General features: G+C 41.9%; 1 protein-coding gene across 1 annotated transcript in view; it reads right to left on the bottom strand.

Moving 5' to 3' along the window:
• Positions 1-9595: 9595 nt before the first annotated feature.
• CEMIP (cell migration inducing hyaluronidase 1) overlaps positions 9596-20794 on the bottom strand; it is an 89136-nt gene continuing 77937 nt past the window's right edge. The window contains exons 25-35 of the mRNA XM_054272701.1: positions 19967-20002; positions 19591-19746; positions 17993-18173; positions 15925-16140; positions 14792-15003; positions 14154-14339; positions 13241-13445; positions 12397-12483; positions 11930-12087; positions 10385-10485; positions 9596-9775 (exon numbers count right to left, since the gene is read on the bottom strand). Coding sequence (XP_054128676.1) covers positions 9648-9775; positions 10385-10485; positions 11930-12087; positions 12397-12483; positions 13241-13445; positions 14154-14339; positions 14792-15003; positions 15925-16140; positions 17993-18173; positions 19591-19746; positions 19967-20002 — 1666 coding nt within the window. The 3' untranslated portion in view covers positions 9596-9647. The remainder of the gene's footprint in view (positions 9776-10384; positions 10486-11929; positions 12088-12396; positions 12484-13240; positions 13446-14153; positions 14340-14791; positions 15004-15924; positions 16141-17992; positions 18174-19590; positions 19747-19966; positions 20003-20794) is intronic.

The following is a 20794-nucleotide window of genomic DNA, read 5'->3' as shown; positions in this document are numbered from 1 at the left end:
GTTCTAGTTGATTCATTTTATTTAATTTTAATTATATCTGTATGAATTTAGATTAAAGAAACCTTTGCAGCTACACTTCATTAAACAGGTCTGTACCTGTTTGAGTGGAAAATTAACTTTTTTTTCTTCAGGATTAACTATTACCTTTTCTATTCTACTAATGCAGATGTGCAGCAGAGTTGAGAAGAGTCTCAGTGATACTTGGATAGTCGAGCTGTGCAGTCCAATTTTTGTGCATAACTAATTTATCATCTGGATTAGCACCACCTTTTATAAACAATACTGCTTCTCATCTCAAGGAAAGAACAGAGGTCAGATGAAACTATAAAAATAAAATATTAATGACTTTTTGCTTTTCAAAGGTATGGTATAGAGGTGACAGTTCAGATTTTGATCAGAAATACGTGGAAGTGCAGTTTTGTATTCCTCCTAATGTTATTTCCTTTTTGATCAGGTTGGGTTTCAGACTGTTGGAGAAACAATTACTACACTATAGCTATAGCCCAGCTTTTGAGTACAGGTACTTCAGTCATTCATAAACCTACATTTACAGTAGATTGGGTCTTTCCCCTTTGTAGTTAAAAGGGGCTTTGTTGAAATTGAACCAGCCAATTGACTTTTTTTTTTTGGTTGGTTGTTTCTGGGTCAGTTTCCCATGCCAAATGCAGGTGGGTCTTGTGCCACAAAGCTTAATCAAATTTCAAAGTGTTTGGGTGGTTTTTTTCATTTGTTTTTTTTTTTAGGTTTTCATCTGTGTGATGACAGTTGCTTTTTGATATAAAACACAAAATGCTGCCTTCACAAAATAAATTTATTTTACTCTTCCATTTTTCTTCTCTCTTTTTCATGCTTTACACTAAACAAATACTGAAATATACCAGTAAGTGTAATATGGCAGTCTGGCTGCTTTACCCCATCCAGTCTTTCTCTGCTATCACAGTTCATTACTCAACAGCAACCTGAATTGCCTTTTAAAACTGATAAAGTCTTTGAGAGAGTTGCACTTGTCCTGGGACAGCATTACATAATTAAATATTTGGTGATGAGTTAAGAAGCCCAAACCCTATCACACACATGAATACATATATATATATATTTATATATATATATATCTAAATTAATATCCTCAAAAAGTTACATAAGTCCAGAAATATTCCATGGACTTATGTAACAGGAATGTTCCATCTCCTTCACCTCAGGAGATGAAGTCTTCTTTGGAGGCTTATCAGGCTTTCAATAACAGATTTTTTGGTTCCACATACAGGACATTGAGATACCTCCTTTAAAACAAATTTCAACCTGTAGGGTGGTAATTATAGCTCTTATTATTTTCTTTTTATTTTCCAGTTCTATACAGAGGTACATGGAAAATCATCTGTTTTCATGACAGTGAAACATCTGCTGCCTTTCTCCTCCCAGCATAGTGGCTTCTCTGTTCTAGTGCTAGAACTAACTTTTCTGAGTTACTGTTAAATTTTTAACCCAGCTGTCCTACTCAGAAAAAACAGTTTGTCAGTGATGCTACACAGGATGTGGTTGCACTTTGTGAAGAATTTCCTATGGACAATCAATTTTTTATGTAATAAAATACTGGAAAAAATATTCTGAGTTTTGTTGATTTGGGTTTTTCTTCAAACTGCTCTGACACAAACTACAACAGGATTTCTGATCTTAACTTAGAGGTGTCAAAGCACTTCTCTGAACAGTCAGGTCAGCCCTGACTTCTAAGAGAATCTACTTTTCTGTCACTGTTCCTGAGCTCTTTCAGTTTTGTCCCAAAAAGGAAATCATAAATTAAAACACCATTTTGTAAAGCTATGGAAAAACCTACTTTTATCTGATATTTGGCTACTGTTCTCCATGCGTTGCTGGTAAGACTTTCCATTCTTTTACATGTGGCTCATTTCCTTTTTGAATCAGGGAGTAACACTGCCTTTTCCAGAGCTTTTATTTTAAATTACATTGGATATTTATAGAAATTCAAAGAACTTAGTGACTAAATAGAGGGGATGCCTCTGGTTTTAAAATGCCTAATTCATTGGTACTGTCATGTTTTTCTTTATTAAGATTGCCATCCTACTAGGTCCATCATACCCTGCTATTTGGTAGTTCTTATTCGAAGATATTGAATGAAATGAATATTTTATCTTAGAGTGGATAAAATGAATTATTTTTGAATATCACTATTTTTTATCTTTTATACTGTACCCCTTTAACAGTACAAATCCCATTGAATTCAGGTAGTACCAAATTGCCAGAAAGGAAAAGAAGAAAAATCACTCCACTTGGATTTTTGGATGATGGTATTTTTTCTCCTGCAGCAGTCAGGTGGTGGAGGGGGTTGGACACTGTGGCTCTGGAGCAGTTTTTGATTAGCATTTAAAAAGCTGCTGTAACACACAACAATCAGGAATTGCACAGTGCCAGCCTTTAGCCAGGGACAGATGGGAAATGCTTTGTTCCTTTTTGGTGTGATGCTACTCAACAGATCAGTGCTGATACTGGCTGGGTTGCCAGTGGCATTATATCAGTGTGATAGGAAAACCAGATATGTTAAACATCATTTAAATTAACAGTAATAATGGTAATAATTATTTTTAATAGGTATTTTATTTATTTATTTATTTATTCATTTATTCATTTATTTTTTATTATTACATAGACATTGGTATTTTGGGAGGGGACAGTTAGAGCTTCAGTCTTTTCCCCATTTTATGGACAAAGGCTACAACTTCTCAGAAACAGAACTTTTTTTCTTTCTTCCTCCAGAATTGTGTTTCTGTTGAAGTGGGACAAGAGACATCTTTGTTTTTTGCAGAAGAGCAACTGCAATGCTCTAATTCATGGAGTTTAGAACCCAAACTTTTTTCCCCTTAGATAATTTATTGGTACCTCTAAAAGAAACTGTGGGCCTGTTTCTACTGCCTGTAACATCTGCTGCTTTTAAAGGTTTTTTAATCAGGTTTTTTAATCAGTTGTGTCTGAACAGAGGCTGGACTTTGGTGTTGGCACCCTGCCCACCAGTTCTGTGGGAGGCACTGACCAGAGCACCGAGCGCTCATTAAATCATTAATATTTAAATTAGTTGGCTGCCTTAATTGGTGGCAGAGTTACATGTCATCAGGGCTCTGTGTGCATTGGAAAGAGGTGAACAGCAGGGCCCTGGAATTTGCTTTGCAAGGTGCAAGGATTGAACAGCACCATGAAGTGACCTGGATCTTACTATAACCTATAGTTTGTATAGATATAAACTATATATATATTTTATATATATATATATATAGTTTATATTATATATAAAATATATATATATATAATTTATATATAATAAGGTTTTCTCTCTAGTAAGGAAGACTGAATTGTACACGAATAATTGTAGTGCAAGATTGAAAACAAGGTCATGGTTGAGCTCTTGCTGAGTGAATATAAAAATAAACAAAAAGGTTTAGTAGTTATATTTATGTGACAATTGCTATTATTTCTGAGATTCATGCCTGAAGACCATCTTGTATATTTGGGATTCTTTTTAACTTGTCCTTCCTGCAACTTCATTTCATTCAACTTCTTTTTGCAAAAACTTTAGAAATGAGTCCGTTTTCATCCCCTCATCTAAAATGATATTTCAGAAGTGTCCAAAATAGTACATATGTGAAATTACATGAGACTTTTATATGAGTACTTTATTATTCATCCTGCCAGTTGTATCCACAGCCATACCCTGTGCCTTGCCAACCCTTGACAGTCAGCTGCTGCCTTTCAGGTGCTGTACAGCATATTAATCACTGGGTGGACTTTAGATAATTGCACTTATAATAGGATGCAGTTGCCAGGACCTTAATGGAAGCACAGACATGCAAATGCTTCCGCATTTCAGACAGCAGTTGAGCACAAGATCTTGAAAAAACAACTGTCTTGCCTTTAATGTGGGTACCAGTTAGTTTGTTGTGAACTAATGAGCTGTGCAACCTAATGAGGGCAAGACCACTTTCCTTTTTATCACCACTCCTCTCAGCCTCTGTTCCCACATAACATCAGAATTTAAGCCATATTGCTCAGTGCTCAGATAACCCAACTAAGGCCTGAAATTATTTCAGCCGTGTTGTTAATTCTGGCAGCAGTGATAAGCCAGGACAGCTTTACTTTCTGGGATGAGAAAATCAACTTTAGATTTGTAATCAGAGCAGTTTGTGTTCAAGAGACAGAGCTGTAGCACATGAATACTGGAGCTTTCTACAGGAAAGCAGAAATAAATGAGCTGCATTTATTTCCTTAGGTGTTGCTATCAGCTGGCAGGCCCTTTGCTTTCAGGCGAGGTGTCTGTGCTTTAAGAAACATTATCCTGTACTAATCCTACACCAACCCAGGAGGAGAGGAGATGGGGTTATGGTGGGGCTGGTAATTTCATTGTGATCTCACATTACACCTCTGGCAAAGGAAGAGAGAGAATTATTTGTAGGGGGCTTCCTCCTGAGCAATTTCCTGTTGAATCCTGTCACTGTTCCCTTATCACAGGCCCCTGCCCATGTCCTGACAGTGCTGACACACTCCAGCTGAGCCTTACACTGTGAAATTGTGAATAGATCCGTTTGCAAAGCGCTGCAGCTCTCGCTGCCGTTTTGTCAAGGTTATTATTGCCTTGTTGTTGAGGTTATTCAGTGAGGTACGGGCTGGGTTCAGCTCTGCACTGAGGGAGCGGCACAGGGAGCAGCTCCTGGAGGGTTTCTGTGAAGGAGGAAAGGTGTGGCTGCAGCCCTGCTTTGTGCACATGCCTCCCCATCCTGTGCTCAGAAGGGGAGTGGCAGAACAGCCCCTGAGAGAGCTCTGGGATCCAGGCGGAGAAAGCCGGGACACAGTGATGGGCCGGCTGCTCCCAAAGGCCGCAAGCGCTGCATAAACCGCGCTAAATCTGGGGACAGGGACAGACAGACATTGCTGTGCTCCACAGCGCTGGGGAGAATAACCAAAGCTCTGTGAGGCAGCGGAGGGAGCATCCCTACACCCTGCAGATGGCAGCAGGAGCGGTGACAGCTCCGTTTGGCCCTTGGTGCCCGGGAGAGGCTCGCAGGAACATCAGGGCTCGGTCGGGACCGGGAGCGCCGGGAGCCGAGACCGGCCGGGGCCAGCAGAGGGCGCCCGCGCACAGGGAACGGCCTGCTCCGGCTAAAAATATAGAAAAATTATTAATATAATATAATATAATATAATATAATATAATATAATATAATATAATATAATATAATATAATATAATATAATATAATATAATAATATATAATATAATATAATAATATATAATAATATATTTTATAATTATATACATGATATTATACTCTATTATATATTATATATAAATATTATATAACATATAAATAATAATATATAAAATATGTATTTTATATATTACATAATGTAATTATGCATAATATTATATTTAATATATTATATATTATGATATTTTACTTAATATATAATATATATTATATATTATAATATATAATATAATATAATATAATATAATATAATATAATATAATATAATATAATACTATATTATATTATATTTATGATCTTTTATATAATATAATAAATTATAATATATTATAAAGTGGCATTTCTGGACATGGTTTAGCAGTGGACCTTGGAATGTTTGGTTATGACTGTTGGACTCAACGACCTTAGGGGTCTTTTCCAAGATAAACTATTCCATTCTCTTCTAGTCTATAATATTCTTTTAATAATTTATATTCTCTTTATAATGTAATCTAAATATTAAATCATGTTATAGTTTATGAAAAAAATTGTATTTTTATGTTTTTTGATCTTAGGTAACAGATCTAGTCAGCCATCCCTGGTCCCAAACGCACAGATACATATGCACACACACACACAGGGCAGCAGTGATTTCTCCCTGTGTCCTGGCAGAAGTTGAGGTGGAGGGAACCCTCTTCAAATCTCCTTTTGAGTCCCTAGAGTTGGGTGCATTTACATTTTCCTGGCCTGTCACCCCACTGTGCCCCAAATACAGGCCTTTTCATGGCTGCAATATCCCCCTTCCCATTCCCATCTCCTTCCCTTCCCGTCCCCCTCTCTCAGATCCTGCAGCTGTGACCAAGCAGTGAAAGGTGCTGTGGTCTGTGTGGACTGGCCAACAAATGCACACAGGGACTGCTTGGCCCCTTGGGTTTGTCTTTTGAAATAAGTAGGGAGACAAAAATAAAATAAGAAATTTGCACGGAATATTTATTTTGATAAACATTGTGTACTCCAAACAACTACGTGTTATTTCAGTTGTAAGCCACAATCTTTTGGAAACGACGTCCCAAGAGCTCTTGTCATCATAAACCCGACAGTCAATGCACCACCACGGTCTGTGGACATAGAGAGCTTTCAAGTGCAAAGCAGATTATCAGAAAAGACACATTGCCAACCTCCTTAACAAACTGGACAATGCTCAACTCCAGTAAAAATGCTTCATATGTCTGCAATTTAGTTGTCTTAGTGCCATTGTAATAAATTAATAGAAAATATATCTTTTTTTTTTTTTCATTGGAAAGTCTATAAGAAAATGTACAAACATCTAACTCCGAAAAAGGACCAGCTGTTTCGGTGACAGGTAAAACAAGCAACTGAACAGAGGCAATAAAACCCAAACATCCAAACAAACAGAGACAAACAAACAAAATGCAATCAAAAAAAACCCCACTCCACCAATGGCAACTGTGCAGGCAAACATGGAAACATCTGCAGTAATAAGACCTTACAGAGAGGGTCACTGCAGCACGTGCAGGGGATGAGAATTGGGGAATTCACTGGTCAGAGTGTGCACTGCAGCTTCTAGAACTGCCAGAGACTGAGCAGGAGTCACTTGGCACAGAGCTCTTGTGACTGGGGATGGCAGCAGGCTCCATTCTGTCTCCACAGGACGCAAGGATGTCACCTCTCACCAGGAGCCCTGGGCATTTCCCTGCACACAGCCAGGATGCTCTACTGGCTGTGTGATTGATTCCCTGCAGGAATTCACAGCAGAGGGCCCTCCCCAGCTCCAAAACAGGCCCCACCTGCCAGGCTCAGCATCACAGCACAAGCTGCTGAAGTTTTCTCTCTTAATAAGGCGAGATCTTTTTAGGAAAGGAAAAGAAAAATGTTTTTCCTAGAGCCAAGTCTTATGCTTTCACCCTGAGAAGTCCCAAAACAGCAAAATCAGAAGCTACACTTCAGCACAAAGGAAACAAGCTGAACAAAGCAGTCCAGGGGACAGACCCACCTGGTGGGATGCTCCTGGGTGTTTACACTCTTAAGAAAAAGGGCAGGAGAGGGATAATAGCCATGGCCAGTGGAGCACTGCAGAGGGCAACCCCAGCACAAAGCAAACCCCACTCCAGGCACATCCCAAGCCTGGCTGTCCTGCCCATCCTCTGCTAAGTGTTTATGAAGGAAATATTCCTGCTTTGGTCCATCTTCTGGAAGCAAATGTGTTCCACCAAAACTGCTGCAATCAACAGCACTGGCTCAGGGCAGGGAAAAGGTTCAGACAACCCAAACTGACAGACCCAGGGGAATTCCTGTTAGTCTCTTCCCTTGACTTCATGGATCTGGCACTGCTGTGGCCATCGTGGGACATCAGATAAACGTTTTGGATGATCACGGTTGAAACACCAGTGAGACTGACTCTTTCATGGAATAACTTACAAAATCCCCAAACTATCATAAGAATTTTCAGGAATAAACAACCCAGCTCATTTGCCTTTTACAAATGTTGCCCATTCACTCTGCAAACAGCACAAATGCCTAAGGAGCATTCATTACCAGACTCTTGTTGGGAAGCTGGGAGGGAGCACTTGGCTCTTTTTTTTTTTTTTTCTTTGTTAAATACAATACACATGACATACAGTGAATTCAAAACAATTTTGTAGTAAGACTGAAAAGAACATTTCCAGTTTCAAAACCCAGGAGAGGCTTGAGTGGAATGTAACCTACAGTATATTTAAATTTTGTTCATGCTTGCTTTAACAATCAGAGCAACTTATCTAAAGCAGTATCTGCACAGCCTTTGGAATGACAAACAAAATCCTTGCTTTTTAGTCTAATTTCAAGGTAGCATTTTTGATACTGTGGGGAAAAAGAAAAATCTAATTAATAAACAAAGCAGCCATCAGCAACTGGAATAATTTATGTGGCAGTGGTGACAGGCAGAGATAAAGTGGGGAAATAAACCCAAGTCTTACTGGCAAGATTGACATTCTTTAAAAGCTTGTCATGATGTCTTTCACACTTCCCCCCTGCCCTCCGATTTCTAAGAACAGCCACAGCCTCCAGAAACGCCTGTGTGATATTTTGGGGCAACTGACAGAAATATCACTGAACACCAGAAACGCTTCAGTATTTTACAAGATAATTTTAACATTCCACCTTCAAGAGATGCCCCTGTAAAGTCCTGATCCACTCTGATCTGCCATCATTACCCAGGTCTTTGTTTGAAGCAGGGGGAAAGGGTGTACAAGACATCCAACTAGTGCATTAGGATTCCCACTTTAATTCTTCAGCCACCTGGAAAGATCTCATCCAGATCTCATGTAACCCTCACGGGAGGACCAGGACACAATATCTTAAGCCTGAAGACAGGACCAGAAAGTAAAACACAGCAGAGCAGTCTGATCCTGTTCCCTCTGATGTCCTGGGAAAGGCAAGGGCAGCTCACCCTATTTGATGCTGAATAAGATGAGTCCCAGTATTCCTAGTCAAAAATTGGAAGCCTTGAATTGGGATGGCATTAGCTGGCAACCATAAACTGATTCTGGATGTTGTAATACAGAGGGAAAGGCTGAATGGGAAAGGCTGAGAAAATACATGTGCTAATTAACATTGCTCTCCTTCTAGCCTGCAGCTGTTTGTTGAAGGAAAATTTCATATTTGCACAGCCACTATTAAAACACCTTGATCCATAGGAAAAACGCAGTTTTCTGAGGAAGCAGGAATAGGTGGTTCCATCAGTCTCTGCTGGCATGTTTTGTCCACTCCTTCTGTCATTTCTTCCCCAGCTATGTGCCGTGGGCTGCATGTACAACACACACCCCAAAAGAGCTTGATCCAACCTCACAGAAGCTTATGGGGAAGTGCTTACTGTCCAGTTACACTTCCCAGCATCCAGGAAATCACTCAAACCCGATTGTCAACCAGTCTTTGAACTGACATCCCATGTCTACGCGAGCAGCTAGTTGCACTACAGAAAAGGAAAAGTCAATTTAGAGGATGGTGGAAGCAACAACCCTTGATGGTCTTCAGAGAGGATGGTGGAAGAAACAATCCTTGATGGTCTTCAGACCAAGAGCTCCCCTTCAAGAGGCAGCACCAGGATCAGTCTGTGCCAGGAGCAGGGCCTGCAGGAACAGCCCAGGCCTCGCTCAGTGCCCCCTGAGCCAGCCCGGCCTGGCCAGCCCCGAGCACACGCCGGTCACACATGTGGCTCTTCTTCGTCACGTGTGGCCACTCTACTACTTACAGTGAGATTTCTTTTTCAACAGCAACAACAACAACAAAATGCTACACTGGCGATGCAGGCGGGCGAGGCCTGCGCAGAGCGGTCAGTCGTCTGTCCGTCCATCCATCCCACAGGGCGGTGCTGACAGCCAGCAGGCACAGCAGGGTGTCCTCATAACTTCATTTTCTTCACCACAGGAATGGGCAGCGCTTGGTAGATTTTAGCTGAGTCCTCGCTGGTGGCCAGCCTCACCCAGACGGGGCGGAAGCCGCCTTTGAAGCCCACAAAAGCCATTTTTTCTGCAAATCAGAGCAAACATATTTGGAGTGTGCCAGAAACCCACCTGTGTGCATTGCCACACCTCATGGCTGGAGGGCTGAAGGTGCACAGAAGCCACGTGTGTCACACACACACACAGATGGAATCATCCCTAAAGCTCCTAGAGCTGATTGCAGCAATGTGCACGTGGAGCTGTATTCTAATGCAGTATGTGATGCTCTGAAATCAACATGCTTTGTGCCATCAAGTCAGAATGTTTCAAGAGAAAATCAGCTAAAAACAAGTTCAAACAAGTAAAAAAATCCTGGTTTGGGGCATAGTGGGTGAAAAGGCTCAATATTTTTATTATTAAAAGGTCTTTTTATCTAAACTTAATCTGGAAAATCAAATCCCCTAAATTATTTACTTCTAAGAAAAGCTGCCAGTGTGTTTTTTCTATTTACAGTTTTAAATGGAGCATGTTAACCAAAGCTGCAGTGGATGCAACCTTTCTGAATAAATTAATTACTGGTTCCAGGATGTTTGAGCACATGCTGATAGAAACAAGCTAGGCAAAGTTTAGAAGCAGAAAAACGGTCCCTTTTCTGGAATAATGGGAGGTTAGAAATGAGTGTTTAAAAGCTGGTTACCTTTTAACCTAAAACCCTCTCCTGCTCCAAGTTTCTCCAGTACTTTAGTCCATGGTCCTCTTGAAATGAATCTTCCTTTAGATGTCACCAGCACTATGGAGCTGAAGGAAACAAAGAGGTGTGTAAATGGGTGAAGAGTCAGAACACCTTCCTCTCTTGTTTGTCCTGAGCACTGGTAAATCCTGCCTCTGTGTGGCTTCAGTTTTAATGCTTCTCAATGCTTTCCAACAGTTTGGTCATAGATTATTTTTCCAGTCATGCAAAACCCATTAGAAAGCAGACAAAAGTAATTTTTTTTTTTATTTTTAAACCTGGCTTTCTAGGATGATTTAAATATTTCCAACCTGCAGTTCCATCCTGCTTTGCTCAGAGAAACCCATCTTCTCCCTGGGATGCCCTTAGCAAGTCTCAAGAGATTTCTTGTTCTTTCATTAGCAGATTAAACCTGAATAAATTCACTTCCCTGAGATTTTTGTTGACCTTACTTTTTTGTTCCCTTCAGTGTGCTTCTCTTTAAAAAGTTTGTTAATATTATTACTACTATTTCTGATCAGGAACTGGACTTAGCCAGAATTGGGAGTTTTGTAAAGCAGGATGATGGCCTCTCTGAAAAGACTACTTATTTTTTATATAAAAAAAAGTGAAAAATTACCATGCTTCCCTGAAGTAACTATGTGATGTGATTTTTGAAACCTCTAGAATTATTTAAGACAACAGAAACACATTTGCCTGCACCTGCATGGCACTCTGCTCAAGCTTCCCCCAAGTCTCTAGAGTAAATGCCAGAACAATATCCTGTCAATCTGCCCACAGCTATTTCAGATCATTTGTCAACAAAGCACTCATATTTTTAATAAATCAGATTTCCAAACAGATTTAATAACAATTAAATATATTCACTTCCCACGAGCACTCCACAAGCTAATGTGGGAACAACCCCTTTGGTTACTGGGGTTTCTGATGTGGTTCCAATTCTCCCTCCAGCAGAAGAAGCCATTGTCCTCCAAGATGCAGGAACATCTCTTGGCTACTTAAAACTTATTTCCAAAACTCTTCATTTCTGGCTGCCCATACTTAAAATACAAACTAATCCAGCCTTTTGGCCTGGGCAGGGAATGTGCAAAGGGGAATGTATTTTATTAGTAGAATTACCTGCAATTTGAGAAAGTATACATGCAGTAAAAAAATGCAAGCTGTGTGCATGTGTATGGATCAGTGCTTTGTGAATTTAATTCTGCAATTTGTCTATAACCCACAACATAAATGTAGCTCTGCAGTTTATTAATCACATGCAGCCCTGCACATTATCTAGGGCTCAATCAGTCCCTGAATCAAAGAGTGCATCCTGCTGCTGCCTGCATGCCCTGCACACATTTGGGCTCTTTTGGAGCCATCAGGCACAAAAATACACTGGGTGTATTGCTCTGCTGTTGGGTGATAAAATCCAACATGTGCCCATGTTGGGTGATAAAATCCAAGAAAAAGATGAGTGTTATGCAGCATTCTTGTACATTGCACCTCAGTGAGAACAGATTATTTACTCACTGATCTTTGATGTTGTTGACATAATTCTCTATCTGTGCTGGGATTCCTTGTAGGATGGAGTTTTTGAATGTCACTCGATCAACAACTTTTCCATGGTGTCCATCAATCACTACCAGCTGGATTCCCTCTTCAGTGAGGAAAAACCTGACACCATCAACCTGGGCAGGGGGAAAAACATTCTTCATCTCTCACAGCAAAACAATTGCAAAAAACCACCTGTAAGAAGCACTGACATTGTTGAGTCACAGGACTGCTCTTTGCCTCAAAGGGCAGAATTCCAGCTCTCTGAGATCTGCTATCCTGCCTATCAGGAGAAGATACACCCCTTTTTTATTTCCCCCAAAATGCAAAGCAGAAATTACCCGAATTCAACTCTCCATGGTAACTTTATAAGTAATTTTTCCATGAAGATTAAGCAAGTGGTATAGAACTGCACCCCATTAATTTCATTGAGAGGATTTGCTCACCTCAATGTATGCAAAGTCATCCCTCAGGTGGAAGTACTGTTTCTTGTAAGTTTCTATTTTCACCTCAATTAGGTGGTCCTTGGTCTTCTATTTGCAAAAAAACAAACAAAAAAAAGCCAGCAGATTTTCTATGTGAGAATGTCCATTACCTGAATGCTGCATTTTAATTGAAAACATTTCAAACCCTGAAATTCAATCAACAAGGAAGCTACATAATAAGCACTGACCTGCCAAATTAAATTGCTAATGAAACTGGGCACAATGGTAACCTCTCTGCTCATCCTGTCACCAGTTAAGCTGTTTCACTGAATGGCAGAGTGATTCTTACTTTGCAGAACTGACACATAATTCTCCAAGGCTTTGCTGTGTATTCCTGTTTCAAAGGCAATGAGTGAAAAAACCCAAATAACAGATAAATACCCCACTTCCTCCCCCAGAACAAGACTGGATACTGGAGACTGTGTTATGCATTATATAAATGAGAATAATTCAGCTTTACTGTTCAGTCCCCTGTGTGTCACTGCTGTCCTTACAGCTTGGAGGAGCTGGAGGCTCCAAAATCACATTCACTGGACCAATCTGTCTTCCAGCCCATCAGTTTTCACCCTGTGCTTTCAAGAACAGCACATCACATCAGAGCCCCAAAAGAACAAGCACAGAGCTTGCAGTGGCTCTCCACACATTGCAAAAATCTGTTTCATATTATTTCACCTGCCTGAAACATTCCAGAAAATCAGGCACAGCATATGCCGACCCTGGCACAAAGTTTTTCTAAATCTGTGGGCTCAATATATGCCAGATTTACATGAGCAGTGATTATGTGATAAGAAATCAGCTGTTTTACCAGTTGTGCACTGGAGAGCTTCTTTGGCATTGGCACTTCCACTATTGGTGTCTCAATGTACTTGGGGTAGGCTGTGGCCTCACAGTCGCTGACACCAGCTGTCTTTGGGATCACAGCTTTGATTCTTATTCTCTCACAGCCCTTTACAGAGCAGAAAGCAAACTTCTCCTTCTCATTTTGAGCTTTGAGTTTCAGAAACAGCAACCTGCAGGCAGGAAAAAAAAATCCAAAACATCCTTCAAATATTTTGTGCAAAAACATACTGTTTTGGTGGACTCTTTCCTATAGTTTGCAATAATTTGCATTGCAGCCCTTGGCCCTGTGTTTTATAGTGCCCAACATCTCACATGCAAATAAAAGGGAACACTCATCCCAGAAATGGTTTAGGGAGCTCATGGAAAGTGAAACAGAAAAATCAGAGAGCACCTGAACACCTTCTGAGCTCTATTCTATAGTGACACACATATATAGAAATACATGTTTTGTATTTTAGGTCTTTAGGTCTTTCTTTCTTTCCCATTATTTTAATCCTTTAAAATAACAGGCTTTGCACTTAGTTCCTGTGCATCCCTGTCATGGTGTTTATAAATAGTTGTTCAAAACAATAAGGGCTGTGCATGTCTTCAGTTAAGTTTTGTGGTCAGCACTTTGCTTTTGTCTTTTTTTTTTTTTTTTTCCCTATTCTAATTTGTATTCCCTTGGAAAAGCATTTCCCAGAGTAATTGGCAGTGCAGCAGAGGCTGTGAATGACTGGCAGGCCTGGGAGTCCCAGGAAAATTAAACACTGGTCACATTCCCAGAAAACCTTCCTGGTTTGGTTCAATCCCCACTAGTGGCATCAGGCAAACAGCTCCCAGCTCCAGCAGCATTCCCAAAGCAGCAATGTCCAAACCAGCCAGGCCTGCAGTCTTACCCAGTGTCCTCATCCCAGTAGTAGTACCCTTTGGTAGGGTATCTGTGCTCCAGTTTCTCCATTTGAGAGGTTCTGTAGAAGGTCCCAGTTTTGTATGTTTTCTTCAAGAGACGGTTGTGGATGTCTGAGAGAATGGAAAATGTTGTCCCTTTAGGATAGCAAAACCCTACTTGGATCCAGTCATTCCTAAAAATAGCAAAGACCCACATTGTAACAAGTTATAACATAACTATTATTTTCCTGGGCATGCTAGAAGCCAAACTAAATAATTTACAATAAGTTTTTTTTCCTGTCCAGTTAAAATTTTCATGGTTTAGAATGGATTAATGCAAAACAAATTAGAGATAACCATGGGTTAGTTAAGCAATGTAGGGCTGATCTGCTCCTGAATGCTACACCTGTGACTTCCATGCACCAGGAATGAATTAGCTCTGAACCTCCAAAAATGAACTGAGTTATCTTACAGAGCTTCCTGGGGGAGGAAACAGGAACCTGAGATGGCTCATGAAAAGATGAACTGAATGGACTTCCTGGAACAGGCATGTTCCTTCTGGAAGAGCTCATGAGGTGATGACCTCACCCATTAGAAATGTGCAGTTACACGATTGTGCTGGAATGCTGGGACTCAGTTCACTCACTTGTTGAAGTTGATGAGCCATATGGCCAGCTCTTCAGGGGCTGTCTTGTCCCAGTGGATGGTGTAGCCTTTCCTCAGAGTTACAACTGGCTGATACTGCTGGTAATGAGTGCTTTTGCTCAAAGCCCCTTCCAAGTAGAGAGGGTGATTGTGGTAGTCATTTTTTATTATTTTCATTTTCAGGTTGGCTGGCTTGTAGGCTTGGATGTATATCTGGATGGAAAAAATAAACCAACCAAACAAAAAGAGAGATCACCAAGGGTTTAATGAACTACAGTGAAAGGTTCAGATACTCAATAGATGTGAGCTGGAGCATGTCCTGTGTGCTGGGCAGGAACCTGTGGGCTGTGCACTTATGTTCAATTTCTTAGGCTTCCCTTTCAACAAAGCAAACTGTTTTCAGGAAAAAAAAAAAGGCTCATTTCCTCATCCACTGAGTTCAAGTGCATGTGCCAGAGGCTGCAGCAGGGCTGAGATATTCCACAGCACCCTGCAACCCTCAGCAGCAGGACAGTATCTGCCTCAGACATCTGACTTGTGCTGAACAAGGATCCTTCTGTCTGGCTTTCAGAAGCCTGAAACCCAGCTCAGTGGTTAGAAATTGGCTGTAGGGGCACTGCACACAAAAAATCCCCAACTGTTGCAACACACAAGACAAATCCGGGCCCTCTCAGCAGAGGAAAGTGAGGGGTCTCATGGCAGCAGCACTCAGGGCTCCTGTGGTGGGAAGAATGGTTTGGTAGTCACACACAGGATGAAAGACCATGAAAGCTGAAGTCTAATTTCAACTCATCAGCACATTTCCCATAACACTGTGGGCAACACTTCCTTCCATAAATCAGGGAAAAATAACCAGCTGACGGCCCATGGATTTATGAATATTAATCTGTGAATGCCCACAGAGCTCTCAGGAGGCTTCAGGCAGAAGTTGCTGGAGCTGTCAGCAGCCAAGGCCAAGGTTTCAGAAAATACACCACAGTATTTCCTATGTTCAAAGCCACCTGTGCAGACATGCTGATAAACAAACACTGAGCACTCTGAAGAAAGTCCATTTCTACAGGTAAAGCTTTAAAGTGCCAACAAATTTTTAAACAAACCAAGGTGATAATGACACTGCAAGGTGAGCAGCCTTACCTGTGCAAAGTGCCCACTGCAGATGGAGCCTCTCCAGTCAGGCACATCAATGCAATCAGGATGCTTGATTAACCAGTTATCCTCTTTGATCAGGTATGAGCCTGGGTATTCTGACACAGAACCATCCACATCATGAAAAACTGATGTTTTGTCACCATCCATATCCAGATCATTGAACCACGGGCCAGGTTCTCCAAAGAAGACTCTTGAGGTAATCTAAACAAAACAGTGGAACAAATTTGCATCTCCAGAAAGGAATTAATCACTTAGAGTACAAGAAAAGGATGCCCTTGGTCACTACAGTGGCTCAAATTACCCATTTTCTGACTTAAAAGGTGTGTTTGATTTGTTAGGCAGAGCAGACACACATTTCCCTGCTGACCATGGGGGAAAGGCTAAATAAAAATCACAATTTCTACCTCACCACTGGGAAGGTTTATTTGAAAATTCTAGACAAAGGTTCAGGACTCAGGGCAATTTCGCAAGAGCCACTTCACTCATTGTTTGCTAACACAGCTTCAAAGTTCCAGGCTATGTGAAGTCATACCAATGTGGGAAACAGCCCTGGGAAATGGCTGCTCAGGCAACTTCTGACTGATATTTTTATCCAGCATAAATAAATGTAATGTCACCAGCCTGCCTTGTGCAATGTGAGAGTGACCAACCAACACTTTTAGGGGAATTTTGCCTTTCCCATCATATTTGGCACTGGTCAGCACTTTTCTTGACCTGTGAGCAAGCCTGCTAATTTTTTGAAAATTAGGCAACACAAATCATTCCAGCCCAACCACTTTATTTATTTATTTGTTTGTAATGTTTGGCAGCTGGATTTAACAGCTGCTAAAGGTGAACCTCAGTGAAACAGTTAGCATGTATTTGTGCAGGCAAATACAGAAATAACTCAAAAGAACAGGCCCCGGGACGGGCTCAGACCAGCACCCAGAGGTTCATACTGTAATTCAAAATTTGGCAAACTCCTTTTGGCTGGACTCTGCTTTCATTTATGTCTACAGAACTGGAGTCTGGAATTACCCTGGTGTGCAGGGCTGCAGAATTATCCTGCATCAGTTCAGTTTCACTGGCTGTTCCCCAAAATCAGTATTTTCTGCTTCTAGGTCAGTCTGGCCTTTCAGAACAGACTTCCTTCTGTTGCTTTAATATTATACCACTGTCGAAAATAAAGAGGGGCTGATTCTTCAGTTTCTGAGCCGTACAGAAATGGAAATTATTTTCACTTCACTGTTGCTATGAGGTTTTTTTTTTAAACAATCCCTGCATCTGTTTTGCTGCAAACCTAATGGATACATTTGGATCTTCTTGTTATTGCACCCATCATATTTAATTGTTGTTAAGCTTCTGGCAAAGACAATGGGCAAGATTTTCTGCTTTTTGCCCACAGCTCTATCTCCAAGGCAGGGAGGGCTGTCTGGGAGGGTGTCAGGACCCAGGACATTCCTCTGGCTATCCAGGACAGCCAAGATACCTGCCAGGGGGCTCAGAAGCCCTGGCACAGAGCCCCAAACACCTGTGGTTTTGATTATAACCCATGGAGCAAATTACCAACCTTAGATGAAGATCAGCAAGCCACAACAGTTTAGGTAGAATATTAGTGAAGTTATCATGGGGTGGAAAGTAGATTTTGGGGTTTTGGTATGGGGGTTCAGGAGGCAAGATGGAGGGAACTGGGCGTATCCAGCCTTTCTCCTTCTCCTTCTTGGCCTCCATCTTCTGCTGTGATGTTGGCACTTACAGATTGGTTTAGAGTAGAAGCTCACTGTCTAACATAGGTGATAGGTATTGGAAAGTAATTGTAAACATTGTATATGTAGTTTTTAGTATAAAGACATAACACCACCCCGGGGGCAGGCAGAGTGCCTCTGACTTTCCTGCTGGATGGACCTCGGCAGGACAGGAGAAAATTTTTGATAGATAAGATACAATAAACAACCTTGAGACAGAGAAATTAAGAGCTATGACTCCTTCTTCAAGCGCCGGGCTGGGAAAAGAGACTTTTAACAATCTCGGGGTCATTCTGACAAGCTAACCATCCCGACAGGAGGGGACTCACGGGCACATCCTCGAAGCGGATGGCGGTGACGTTGTTGTTGGGGCAGCTCTGCCAGGCGTTGTTGAGGCGGAAGGCGAGCGCGCTCGTGTGCCGCCCGTCCAGCGCCGCGAACTTGCGGAACGTGCAGTTCTGGACGTTGATGGGCCCGTCGTAGAACTGGATCCCTCGGATGGGGAAATCCCTGGAATGCATTCAGAGAGACTTGGTCATGGCACATTAGCATCAGGAGATGTGTTCTAGACACGCACAGTCCCACAGAGCTTTCAATTCTTGCAGGCCGTAGGATGACTCCTAAGTTCCTGCTTTGGAAGAGAAGGGATTTCCCTTCTTTTCAGCTCTCTTATCCTTGCAAGTTCAGCTCAAGTTCTCTCGTGTTGAACAGATCATCTTTATTTAGCCTGCACTTCTCCAGGGAAGGAAGTAACAGCAATGCCAAAGGACTGAGCTAAAGATGAATAAATTCGTGTTTGCCATCAGAAATGAGTTCTGCAGCAGTGAAACCTGAAACTCAGCAGAGCTATGCAGACTCCTTGGGCTGAGTAATGGCGGGGCTAAAAGAAGTCCCACCACATCTTTCAAAGGGATTTGGAAAGAAGCATTGCAAATCAAGTGCAATTAAAAAAAAAGTTTTTGAAAATGAGGAAAAGTCCTACAATCTATAGAGCTAAGAAGAGGTGAGGAGCAGATTAATCTTTATCAGCCTTTTCTGATATCAGCTGCAAGGTAAAGAAGACACCATCTTCTTGCCAATTAAATGAACAAGATGCTTAAGGTCTTTAAGAGATAAGACATTTCAAATTTCACTTATGACAAATAAATTTGGTCCCTTCCTCGTATGATCCCTTAGAGAATTCCTGCCTGCTCCAGTGCATTTGTTCTGAGTTTCTGCATACAACATACAAGATGAGATATGTCCACATATGTATAAAGGATATTAGGAGAGTCATAGCAGAATGGGTTTTCATTATTGGTATAGTTTATAATAAGTCTCCAGCATCACTGCTGAGAACAAAATTGAGGCCTGCAATATGGCAGAAAAGCATCAGTTGAGCTGTTTGCTCACTGTGGGGCTACTGTTAGGATAACTGTGTTTTTAGGAAGCAAAAGCATTGCATTTGCAAACCAATCTGTAGGACTAAGGTCTAGGAGGAGGCCACACATGAAGTTTACTGGCCATTTCAAAACTGCTAACAAAGGCATCAAATTAATTTGCAGGAGAAAAAGTAATAACAGCACTGAGCACACACATGATCACATGCAAGCCTAGGAAGGGACTTCTGTGAGCCTTCCTGGCAGCTGATGGAGCTCAGCTCACTGCTCAGCACTGCTGATCACACGTCCAGAGGTGCCCTGCTAGCACAGAGTACTCTTGCTGTCCTCTCAAATCCCCTTGCAAAGGAAGGAAAGAGGAGCTTGATCTGTCTTGGCAGCCTGCAAGGATGTACCTGCCAGCAGCAGCTGCACAGTGAGGACTCTGGGATTGGGAAACATGAAATTAAATCCTTTCTGTGTAATGGTTATTAAACTGAGCAGTGCTGGGGAAACCACACTGGGCTGGATTTGTGAGTGAGTGCTTTGATGTGCTGAGCAGAACTTACGGGCCGATGGGCAGGGTCCTGCCCCGGTGATCCAGGCCCCCAGGCCCCCAGATCTCATTGTCCATGGTCTCCGTGCCCAGGTTTCCACTCTCACCCACAAACAGGCTGTTCTTGATCTCCTGCTTGGAGCCATCATCGTGAGGGAAGGTGCCACCGCTGGGAAGAAAGGGCTGGAGGTGAAAGGGCTGCTGACAGCCAGCCCTGTGCCCTGCCACACATCCCTGTCACCCATCCCTGCCATCCAGACCTGCCACACAGCCCTGTCACCCAGCCCTGCCAACCATCCCTGCCACACATCCCTGTCACCCATCGCTGCCACCCAGACCTGCCACACAGCCCTGCCACACAGCCCTGTGCCCAGCCCTGCCACCCTTACCTTGCCAAGGTCAGCCCAATGCCATTGTCAGCAAACCTGCCAAGAGAAGACACATGCTTCAGAAGAGATTTGGGGTCGCTTTGGTTTGTCATGTCAAACTATAACAAGCAAACTAGTGGGGAATAGCAGGGATTAATTACTATACAGTGCTCTGGGGGACTTGGGTTTTTCCAGACTTGTTCCCATTCCAGTTTTAGACGATCTCTTCTGGCACATCCTGCAGAATTTGCAGATCACATGAAGCAGCAGACACACACCTGACTGCTCCAGCTGGGGTTAAGATGGTGATTACTAGCCATAGTTTACTTGCCTGATAAAGCTTTAGCCCTTTGTCTAATGAGCACACGCTTTTCTCTGGTAGATAAAACAATCATGCTTATCTCCTACTCCAACCAGATTTTTTTATTTAATGGTGCTTTGCCTTACAAACTGTGTTTCCCTGTCTTCATGTTTCACAAACTGCCTCCATAAAAGAGCTTTGCAAGGTGATAAAAAAAGAGCAGCTTGGCTTCTCTTTGCTCAACAGGAATACAGAGATCAGAGCTTCCTCATTAAAAATAATAACAAAAAATTTAGAATATCTTTCTATTTTGCTGAAATTTCAGCATAAGATAAATCACAGATGTTGGTCCTTGACTGCTGCTTAGAGGAATGCCACTATGAACGGATAGTTCAAGTCAGTCTTGATGGTGTCTTCACACCAGCATCACCTCCCACGTCTGTCACTGATGCTGGCAGTGGTTGGGAGCAGATCCCTCCCTGTGCTGCTGTCTGTAGGTGGCAGCCCTTCCCACCCTATGGCCTCCTCGCTTCCCTGCAGGCCACATT

This window comes from Melozone crissalis, unplaced genomic scaffold (genome assembly GCF_028551555.1).
Source record: "Melozone crissalis strain CALT ecotype California unplaced genomic scaffold, PUWL_Pcris_2 ptg000014l_1, whole genome shotgun sequence".
NCBI classification, from domain to species: domain Eukaryota; kingdom Metazoa; phylum Chordata; class Aves; order Passeriformes; family Passerellidae; genus Melozone; species Melozone crissalis.
This window is presented reverse-complemented; position numbering and strand designations above follow the sequence as displayed.